This window comes from Ruditapes philippinarum, unplaced genomic scaffold (genome assembly GCF_026571515.1).
Source record: "Ruditapes philippinarum isolate M1 unplaced genomic scaffold, ASM2657151v2 ctg8076_1_1_1_1, whole genome shotgun sequence".
Taxonomy (NCBI): Eukaryota; Metazoa; Mollusca; class Bivalvia; order Venerida; family Veneridae; genus Ruditapes; species Ruditapes philippinarum.
Genome location: NW_026860149.1, coordinates 23,035 through 34,817, shown reverse-complemented (window position 1 = coordinate 34,817; position 11,783 = coordinate 23,035). Strand labels below are relative to the sequence as shown.

Below are 11,783 nucleotides of genomic sequence, written 5' to 3'. Positions count from 1 at the left end.
ACTGAAAAAAATTGATATTTATATTTCATTTGATGTACGTCTGGACTTCACTCGTACTCCGTTTTTCCTGAATGACTATTTATTGTAAGGACTGGCCCAAAATTTAAAAGCGTTACTACGCTTTATATCCAAATCGAGCTATAAACTTACACATAATTACTGGATCTATGTCTGTTATAACATTAGTAAAAGAATAGAGGTACTGCATTATATTATCAATTAGTTTATTGAGGGGGCTAAAATAGGACCAACTAAAAGAGTACCTTATTCCGAAACATGTATTTTATCTGAGCGTATTTTACATAACCTGGACTTCATGAGACGGTGGATCCGTCTTATTAATATCTAATGGAGAACAAATATAAACAACTAATCAAGATATTCTTACAATTGCCATTTTATTAGATGCCTTCTCGAATTTGCACTATAATCATTTCAACTATAACGTAATGATTTTACATGAATCACAATATTAAATACAGATGTTTTTTTCTTCTCATGCCAATGTTAACAAAACAATACGTACAATGAATGTAGCGAACTAACAGGTACTAGAAACAAAGAGATTTAATGTGGCTGCAACAATGTTTAGATAACACACATTTGTAAACTTGAGACTTTCTTCAAACTAGTCAAATTCACACAAACTGCTTAATAAATAACCACAAAAAACATCATGCCAATCCCATGTACCAGTCCATTTCAGCACTGCGCACTTCTCATCCCGGTTGTCCGATGGTTCATCTATTCCCCATTTCACATAATGGTCAGACAGGGGTGTACCGTCTTCCCAGTGAAATATTCCTCCAATTTCTTCACGCGATGCTCCTATCCAAGTTTCAGTATGGTCTGAAATTATATAACTGGATTTTTAAAATCTATGTTCAAAATCATTACGTCAAGTGTTTTAATTAAAGGAATTCCATGCATCAGAAAGTAATTTGTTTCTTAAGAAAGGGCAACAATGAATTTTACATCTAAAAATAGTTTAAAAAATTCGTCGACTTTTTGTTGTTGCGCAAAATATGTTTGAGATATTTATTTGAAATTCTTACACTGCTTAGAAAAATCGATAACAAATAAACACGGAAAAAAATCATGTTAGTAGCTTCTTATATTAAAACAATATTCACGTATACATTAACACATGTCGGCTTTTTTTTTAACATAAATATTACAAATATTTACTTCATTTTCATCGTGTATATCAAGCCACGAATAGTTTTGCTAATATGTCGGGTACACCGAATATCAAAATCTATAATATAATATTTACGATATTGTATTTTATGGTGCGACAAAACTCAAATGTCAGATGGAATGATCTTGAAAAATTGTCATGGAAATATTTTTGATGATGTTTTAAGTAAAATGTCTCGGCAACCATATGCGCCTATTCACTTCTGTCAATTTGATTTACTATTAAAGATATTGGTTCATTGGTGCTCGTTTCGGCCTCTTAATTGCACAATTTTGCAATTGTTACGTAACTAGTTAATCACTTAACTAACTAGTTAATTAAGAGGTTACCTAGTTGCGTAACTAGTTAACATTTTAACATTAAGCTTGTAAAATGATAAAAGGATGGCAGTTGTAGGCACTCACATGCATTTATTTCCCGTTATGATCTTTTATTTATTGAAAATATTAACTAGTTACGTAACTAGTTAACCACATAACTAACAAGTTAATTAAGAGGTTAACTAGTTACGTATCTAGTTAACCTCTTAATTAATTAGTTACTTATATGGTTATCTGGTGGCAGAAATATACCACCATATTGAATAGTTTAATAGCTAATAAGAATCTGATCTCCTATTTGACATGAGCAACTGATGCACATCCTGTGTCCTTGACCATTAGTTCATGTACGTTAAAATGTTGATGTCAAGATATTTAAACTTTACCTGGTCATTTACATGAATAATAGAAAACAATAAGATATTAAAAGAATTCACCACTGCCGAATACTTGATCTTCTATATATAGTTCTTCCTCTTCTGTTGTAATGTCTGTCAAATGTCCCCCTAATGTCTGACAGTGTAACTAGAAAACAATACCATAAAATCATTACTGGTATGAAAGTTTCATTATTTGCTGTCATCATTGCTTACTGAATAGTTTACACATTGATTATGTTGATATGCTAATATCATTGCTGAATACTGAACACTGAATATCTGATTTGTTAAAGGGAGGTAACTTACAAACATACTAAACAGATAAGACCTCTAAATGAAAGGAATGAAGAAGTTTTAACATTCATTTTTTGGCAATATTGAGTTGAAACATGTAAATATTCCTCAGCAGCCGTAGTTCTCAAGAGTTAAATGGTACGGATGCACAATGGTTTATGAAATACATAGAAACAAATATATGCTACAATATAAAAATAAAGTTTTTTTAAACGTAAGCTGCAAGCTCATGAACGCGAGTCCGCTTCAATCAGGAAAAAAAACTACAACAACCACAACACTAACTGAAAGAGTTGTATACAACCATATAGTATATAATAGCAATTAAAGAAACATTATTCAGTATCAAGTCAATATTATGAAGCAAAGTAATCGAAATTTCGACTTATTTACTCTGAATTTCGACTAAGTAACTCAAAATTTCGACGCAGTAACTCGAAATTTCGACTTACTTTCCTCGAAATTTCGACTTATTAACTCAAAATGACTTCAAGCCCCCTATACACTTATATGTCTGGTGGCGCGGTTTTTCAACGAGGACCTCAAGTGTCGCTCCGTGCATTATTTCTGCATTGCTTCCACATAAGCTATTTAAATTGCTAGATAACTCATGATTGAAAGAGTTCTACAATCGAGTATAATTTTGAATTCGTTAAAGAATACAAAGTTAGATAGGCGATGCTTACCCGTGCATTGCTCCATGATTTCTTTTCAGTCACTATCATGTACGCTAAAATGAAACAGATACGAACATATGTAACATTCCTGTATGGGTAATTATAAAACCATCTCTATTACGAAAATTGAAATGCAAAAAAGCGAAAATGAATTGTTATAATTTCGCTGTTTTTTTCTTTTACCTTTATAAGGTGTAATCTAGGGTAACATATAGACATATAACAGATTAAAATATTAAAAAAATAATAAAAGTTATTATTTGTATATGTGCCTAAACCTCTATTTACAATGAACTAAGAGCACTACAACTGAAGAAACAATTAAATAGTTTACAACTGGTACAACTGGTAAGATATGTTTAAACGAAAATGCGCACAAAAGAAGTAACAGTGAACGCATTGTTGATAGAAGAATATATGTTTAAATGATAATGCACAAAGTTAGTAACAGTTAACACATTGTAAATTGAACAAGATTTGTTTCAACGCAATTGCGCACAACGGAAGTAAATGTTAACGCATTGTTAATTGAACAATATATGCATAAACGAAAATGCGCACAACTGAATTAACAGTTAACACATTGTTGATTGAAGAAGGTTTTAAACTGTTTCTTATATGAGTAGAATTATACCTTCAAAACATGTACTGATGTTTTGGCAGTCTGGTATGACTGATATGGATTTTGAATTGATCTCTTTTTTCTTAGCAAAAATGAAAATTAGATTGAATTTAAACTCTTAGAGTCACGAATGGAATGCATTTTTATTACAAGCATTACAAAGGGAAAAAGTACAATCTTTGTAATATCAGCTTTTACTTTGAGTATTTATTTGTTTATTATTACAGTCTCATCATTGTTCACAGTTAAAATGCATATAAAATACAATATAAATGCACATTGCCAATTTATAAGATTTACAAGAGACTACAGGTTGATTTACTATTTACATGTAAAATTCTAAAAATCTACCCTTGCTAATTTAAACCAGAGTTGTGAACATATGATAAAATGAATCTACTGAAGTAAATTAAAATGCCGACTCCAAAAATTCTATATAGAAATTGATATTGTGGTTAGATTTAATCAAAATCCGGTTTAGCAGATTTTTAGCAAATGTATTTTCTAGATAGTACATGTATAACTAAGAACACATAAAAGTTATTTTAAATAATTTCAGGTGTTTAAAATTAGTTTTCTTCTATTCAATATGTTAAAATAGGTTTTGGCAAGTTTAAAATACAATGTCTGCATTTGAGAGAATATATCCTACTTTATCAATGTCTGAGAGGGCATCAAAACCATTGTTTAGCATTTGTGCTTCTCGAATCAAGTCGTTACGAATGGAATCATATAGAGGGCAATATGATAATACATGCTTTTCATCCTCTACAATAGTTTGACAGTGAAAGCACAATCGTTGTTCCACTTGCAAAACATTGTAGCGTCCTAGCTCTATACCGATTGGAGCTGTGTCACTGCGAAATTTAGCTAAGGCACCCCTGTGTGACTTGTTCAAAACTAACTTTATTTTTTATAATTATTATTTATAATAATTTTCAGTTTCAAAGTTATTCTTGAATGTTTCATATAATCTTAATTTGTTTCTTAAAAACCAGAGCCATTTCGGCCTGATTCTTGATTAACAGTACAATTCCAATTATGAATGTAATCTTCCAGGACTTTAGGCAGTATAATATTAAACAGCTCTTATTTTTGAATCGGATGTTCAACATTGCAAAATCGTTCCATATGATACTTCTTAAACAACGTACAGACTTTAAAATTCCAATTTTTACATCTGTTACCTTATTTCTTGCCAATAAAAATATTTGTTTATTCAACCTCCCTACATTCATATTACTTAATCTACTCCAATTTGTCAAAACAAGATCGAGATATTTGTACTGTTTAACTTAGTTTAAAGTTGTATCTCCTAATTTAAACACATAATCTGAACAAGTTAAAGGTGGATTTCTAAAGTGAAGAATGTTGGATTTGAGTGGGTTAACATTCATATGGTTTGTAATACATTAATTATGAAGAACATTTAACATACTTTGAAGATCATTTCAATTTCTGTACAATAGCATTGGCATATAACAGGGTTGGTACGTTTTCATCATCAATATCAACCCCACTGTCTGTGGCTTTCAATGTCAAGGCCAGATCATTAATATACAAGTTAAATAGTAAAGGTGACAAGGGGCAACCCTGTTTTAGTACGTTGTATACGTAAAAACCAAAAACCATAAACTGACTTTACAGCATTTATAAGTTGACTGTGTTTAGACAATTTAATGTATAAAAGCTCTCTATTGAGTCAAATGCCTTTTTAAAGTCTATAAAGCCACAGAAAGTTGACAGACGTTGTTTCTTTCTAGTATCAATAAAACTTGTTAAAGATTGAATGTGATCTACTGTACTCCGACCTGGTCTGAACCTATTTTGACCTTTAGAAATTTATTCTTTTTCAAAACACCATGCATTTAGTCTTTTATTTATTAATGTACAATATATATAACTTGTCACTAGTTGTTGACTTAGGAATTGGTTTAATAAAAGTTTTGTTCAATATCTGTGGCAAAAATCCTGATTTAAAATATTTGTTAGTAAAATATGCAAAAAAGAGATTACAAATTCGTTTTTCAATACTTCACCACACTGTTCATCAAGGCCAATAGCTCTGTTTCGTTTAATGTCAAGTACAGCTAATTTCACTTCTTGTTCGGTAAATCTTGTATTAACACTATCAATATCAGGATTGATTGACAAGTTAACATCAACATTTTTACTATCAACAATTATATCATTACTTGAATTGTACAAATTACAAAAATCATTTTTCCATTTATCAAAAACATCTTTTTCTTGCGATAGTACACCATTATTATCAAAAACTTCCAAAGTGATATCACTTATTCTGTTATCCCTTATCCCAACCCTTCCAATCGACCTCCAAATATCAGGAGAATTCTCTTTAGCAAGTGATAATAATTCATTTTGTACACTAAACTAGTGAGACCTTTTCCAACTCTGAACTTTACGGTCAAAATGTTAACGTTTGCTTACAAATTCATGTTTCAATCTTTTTTATGACCATTATTACATTGCGCCAATTTTTTAAGCATCACACAAGTCATTATATAAATCATTATTCCATCAATGCTTTCACAATATTCTGTTCTTATTACTTGTTCCATATTTAATTATAGAATATTTGCATGAAAGCTAATCTTGCATTTCAGTTTTAACTAATGAAGAAATTGTGAGTAAATATTGTCTACTTCTTCTTGATTTCTATTTTCTATATCAAGCCTTTCAACAGTTTCTAACACATTGTGCGATAGCAGATCATTACAAAAACATTTGGGAATATTTTTCATACATCATATTACTTTAAATTCATGTCAAAAGGTCGATTTCTTTTACCAATATTTGTGTCATTATCACTTCAACTTCTATATATATTATTCAATTGACTTAATTTAAAAATATATGAAATAATAGAATGATCCGGTATACATGGTATAATACGAGGTTCTATACCAAGCAAGTTAAGATACATTTCTACTTAGTAGTTCAGTAGGTCTAATAACGTTATATTCTTGGTAGTTGTCAAGATATTCATAAGGAATAATAATGTAGTCTACAACAGATTTCCCCCGAGTCGAGACAAACGTAAAATCATTTGTGGTATAGTTTTCTTCATTTAAAATACAGCAGTTACTTTCTATCAAAAATTTAATGAAATATTCACCATATAAATTTTTGTTAAAGTCAATAACATGCTTTTCATTTACATCATCAATTTCTTCTATAAAATATGTCATGTTTGCAGTACGACTGTTAAAATCTTCACATATTATAAATTTACCTGCATTTTGAAATTCATATATATTGGTTTGTGAATGATCAAAAAAATCGTGTGCATTAACATAGATACTTGATCCTTGTTGAGGTAGGTAAGCTTCACATACAAAAAAAGCTCCTGGAATTTTATCTTGCAGTGATATCCATAAAATACCTTCATAAGACTGATCTAACACTTTAATGTTAAAATACTAAGTAGCTGTTTTTTTAATTTAACCCAAACTCCTCCAAACCCACATCTGGCGTTACATGTAATAAGGTTCTAGAGCTGTATTTTTTAAATAGGTTTTAGGAAAGTATTATAACTTCCCATTAAATTCTGCTAGTCTTAGTAGTCCATGTATCATTATCATCCATTTAGAGCGTGTCTGCCGGTTTTATATGACCTAAAGAGTTGATATGTTGATTTGTTGTAAAATTGACTCTGTATCAAATATTTATTTTAAAACATGTGAGTATCCATTTACTAAATACATTGAGAAATGGAAAAAAATTAAGGTAATCTTAAACGACATAATTGCAAATGTTTCAAGCTTGATTTGATTGAGTCTGGTCAAGGACGATAACTGTAAATGAAATCTACCGTCTATGCACCGGCCAAAGCAGAACACAACAATTGATATTGTGATATTTTGTTAATGTGCTCTAACAACCCTTGCGATATGATCTGAAATTCAATGTGACACTTTAAAGTCATTATATGAAGAAAGATGTCCAAAGGACACGGACGTCCAAATATTTTACTATTGTTTGGTATACGGACAGACAGTTAAACGGATTCTTTAATCCCCACTACCCAAGAAGTAAGGACATTAAAAGGCGTAGGTCAAATTAACTGTAGGTCAAATAATACGTGTGCCCTTAACGCGAAAACGAAAGTCAGAACTAAAGAAAATAGAATTTCAAGAAAGCACTATAGATTATGAAGCCTGTGTGTCACAGACAGCTATAAAATAACATATTCAAAAAAACAGGAAGAAAAATGGGCATCGTCAGAACAAAAATGGTTGAACAATATTCATGTAAGAGATTACTGGAACCTTTTCTTAAAAAAGCTACACTATATATTCATATTGTAACCACCTAGTGTGTATAATTTAAAACACAACATATCTACTTTGTGTGACGTTAAAATATGTTTATTTTATATTTACAAAAACACTGTGTAGCAATTATAAATATTTTTTCAATTATGAAATTTGAGGTTAGAATATCTTTAAAATTACTTACTTTGACGTCTAAAGTACTTCATTCCGTTTAGAGATGGGGCCGATGAATGAGTAAGAAATTCGTTATTGCACCCCACACAGTGCATATTAGCTTCGTCGTGGAACACGCCAAAACACGACGAGCTATCAGCACAAGTTTTCAGACACTGCATTAAATTCAACTTATCGTATTCAAAACCCTTATCCATTGTAGGACAGGTAAACCCGCTCAAATCGGCTTGTTTTGAAAACTTTATGTTCCGACAGGCTATAGGTAAAACAAAGCCGTCTAACACAAGTAAGCAGATAATAAAGCAATAGTTCTGCATGTTGTCTTTGCGCAAACAATCAAGTAATTGCCAGCAAATCAATGTTTTCAGTTGATAAATATTGACAAGAGGGTCATGATAGCCCAGGATATCTCACCTAAAAACATTTCTAGAAAAAGTCAAAGCGAGTAATGAGGTCAAGATTGAGTTTGTCTTTTCCAGAGTGTACAATTATAAAAAAGTGATCCCCAGGGCGTGGCAACTTTTGTTAAATGAATTTTCACAAAAGAAGATTATTTAAGAAATAACCCCCGTGGCAGGGCCAATCTTGACAAATTGGGCATGATTTATATAGCCTTTGTAGACGGTCACAAACAAGTTGATGCTACAAACAAAATATCTAGGATCTGCTCATTATATTATTTAAGAGAAGACGATTTTTAGACAATTCAAATTTAAATGTCTATCTTAAACAAGTGACCAAAAGAACGGGACCAATTTTGACCCCAGGGGCATGATTTATACATGTATAACTTTTTTACATGTCAACTAAGCAATGCTACTTGCTAGATATCTAATCTCTTGGCATTGTAATTTCAGAAAAGAAGACTTAGAAGTATTTTCTTTTACCTGTCAATTTAAACTAGGCGACCTTCACGGCGGGTCAGTTGTGATACTCCCCAGCAGGCACATCAACGTTGTTTCAACGTTGAATTATGGTCAGATTTCAACGTTTGAACAAGGTTGGATTTATATTCGGATTTGAAAGTTGAAACAACGTTGAATTTTCAACGTTGATACAACGTTGCAGCTTCAACGTTGGCACAACGTTGAAGTTTCAATGTCATTTCAACGTTGAAAACCCACCATACTTTAATTTTTGGATATAAAGCAAAGTAACCAAGTTTAACAAAATATCAAGACAATATTAAATACTTCAGATATTTTATTTCAAAAATACAGTTCAAGTGCAGCTTAAATTCACTTTAATAGTTTTAACAATTAAACTACAATCTGTTCTTTCTGGGTATGTCAAGTGTTTGTGTACTTATTTGGCTGTCTCTTACTGCTTCTGCAAATAAAAATAAGAAGTTTTAGTTAAAAGTGACTTGGTCAATCTCAAATTATACATATAATTACTCGACTTAGTGATTTGTTTTTATCTTAAAATGCTTTTCTCTAAGATTTTCATCATAAAACAGCATAGAAATTCAAACATAGCTAAGTTTCTTATTGACAGCAAATACTGTATATAAGACAACAAAATCTTTTTAAAAAGAAGCTATTTAAAAGTCTCACCTATGAAAAATGCTCCCCGTCAGTTCCTTGCAGCATATTCCCAACTTTGAAGAAATTAACATTCTAGGCTCTAGCTAAGACCATTTTATACAGCATCCTGAAATCAACAAACATGTAAATTTTATATAAATAATGTTACACGAATATTCCGAAAATAATATATTTTAAGACAAGATAAATATCCAGTAGTAAAAAAAAATATACTTTGTATTGTAAAGAAATTCCAATATATAAATTAATAAGAATAAATTTCAATTTAACAAACCTGACAGTCCTTTTCATGTTGAATGTATGGTATACAGGCTACAGCTGCAATACTCTAAATTTCAACCAGGACCAGGATCTAGAATATAAAATAATATATAATAAAATAGAAATAGATTTATATATATATTGACGAATCGTCTTGGGACGTAAATTATGTGGGCCGAACTACTTTATAGGTTTCAAGTTTATAATTGATTAAATTCTAATTAGGATATAGTACAGATAATTGTTTAATAATATGAAAAATAAATTAAAGAAAGACAAGATTTGTAAAATCATAAATTGCCAAGGACATCCATAACTTCATGCTTACAAGGCCTACCGATCACAAATCTTTCAATTAGGTCGCGAAAACGTGTCAAATCAACTCAATCATGTGTTTTCATCTCTCATTTATTTCATAAAGTAAATTAAAGTAGAATTTTAAGAATAAATAATAATATTTTAGAAAATAATCAGTAAACTAAAGTAAAACATTACGGTAATACCTCCGAAATCCAAATAAATTGCCAATCGTGTTGTTTTCAAATTTTCCAAACAGCGCCACCATTTGCACAAACGATAATCATAGACAACAAACAAAATCATTGACCGCAACAATTACTTCCCCTGACCAGCGTTATTTTATAAACGGGGTTTTGACTAATATCAATTTATTTAATATTATTCATAAAGAACTAAAAAATAAAACAACAAACAACAAAACATATTAAGTAATATTTAAAGCGTTAATAGAAAGTGAAAAATTATTCCCAACTTTATTTGTTTCAGCGCTAATTTTAAATATACGGAAAACGATTGTAACGCAAATTTTTCTGACAAAAATCACTTACAGACTAATTCAATAAAGGAATAATAACACAAAATTAGTGGTATAAAAGTTTATATAATGATTAAACTAAAAGTAAAAAGTTCGACCATAACCAACGTTGAATAAACGTTGCATATACATTGGCTATATATCCGTATGGTCGTCCATAGTTGAATATTGCTTGAACAACGTCACGACCAAATTTCAACGTTGTTTCAACGTTGAAACAACGTCGAGTGCCTGCTGGGTCGTATATATATATATATATATATATATATATAACTTTTGAAGATGTCCACAAGGTAATGATTCGTGCAAAATATATACGCTCTTGGCAATTTCTTTTAAGGGAGAGCATTGTTGAGACTTAACAAGTCTATGCAAAATAAGTGACCCCAGAGTAGGGTCAATTTTCATCCCAGAGGTATGACTTATATAATTTTATAGAGGTGTACTAGGCAATGCTACATGCGAAATATCTGAGCACTTGGCAATGAAGTTTCACAAATTGAAGATTTAAACAAATTTTTACTTTTAAGCCTATATAAACTAAGTGACCCCTGGGCAGGGCATGCTATGTATTACTTTTGTGAAGGTCCACTCGAAATTGCTATATGCTAAATAATTATGCTTTTAGGCATTACAGTTTTATAAAGGAAGACAAAGTATATTTTCTTTTTTCAGCCTGTGTAAATAAAGTGGCACCTAATGCCATTTTTGACCCAAGGGGCATAAGTTGTAAAACTTTTGTATAAAACAGAAGGTGATGCTATTTGCCAAATATCCATGTTTTGGCATTGTAGTGATGTAATTTCTAAAATCTATTTTTGGCAGATGTGACCTAATTATGTGTTAGACTTTAACAATTTATGTCATTTTTGTAGAGGATCACCCAATGATCATTTCTGTAAAATTTGGTCAAAATCCTCCATGTGGTTTAGGAGGAGATGATGTTTACAAAAATTGTTGAAAAAGATGAACGACGGACATAATACTTACACAAAAGCTCACCTCTGAGCAATGTGCGCTCAGGTGAGCTAATAAAACGCACCATGATCGCGAATTTATAATTAAATATAATTAACTTTAAACTTTTAAAAGTGCTATTTGTATGCAACAATGATAATGTTTATTTATTACCAGTTTCCATACAACAACGAAATGTTTTATTCTATTACCAGTG

At 30.8% G+C, this 11,783-nt stretch overlaps 1 protein-coding gene and 1 long non-coding RNA gene across 2 annotated transcripts; both read right to left on the bottom strand.

The window, feature by feature from the left end:
• Positions 1-379: 379 nt before the first annotated feature.
• Positions 380-8,286, bottom strand: LOC132759042 (C-type lectin domain family 4 member D-like). The gene is made up of 4 exons (XM_060750764.1): positions 7,977-8,286; positions 2,882-2,925; positions 1,959-2,046; positions 380-849 (listed from the first exon to the last, which is right to left on the bottom strand). The coding sequence occupies exons 1-4, from the start codon at positions 8,281-8,283 to the stop codon at positions 629-631; spliced, it is 660 nt and encodes a 219-aa protein (XP_060606747.1). The 5' UTR covers positions 8,284-8,286; the 3' UTR covers positions 380-628.
• Positions 8,287-9,522: 1,236 nt separating this feature from the next.
• On the bottom strand, positions 9,523-10,427 carry LOC132759040 (uncharacterized). The gene is made up of 3 exons (XR_009629656.1): positions 10,278-10,427; positions 9,788-9,865; positions 9,523-9,619 (listed from the first exon to the last, which is right to left on the bottom strand). It is a non-coding gene; the product is annotated as an uncharacterized LOC132759040 (long non-coding RNA).
• Positions 10,428-11,783: the final 1,356 nt, after the last annotated feature.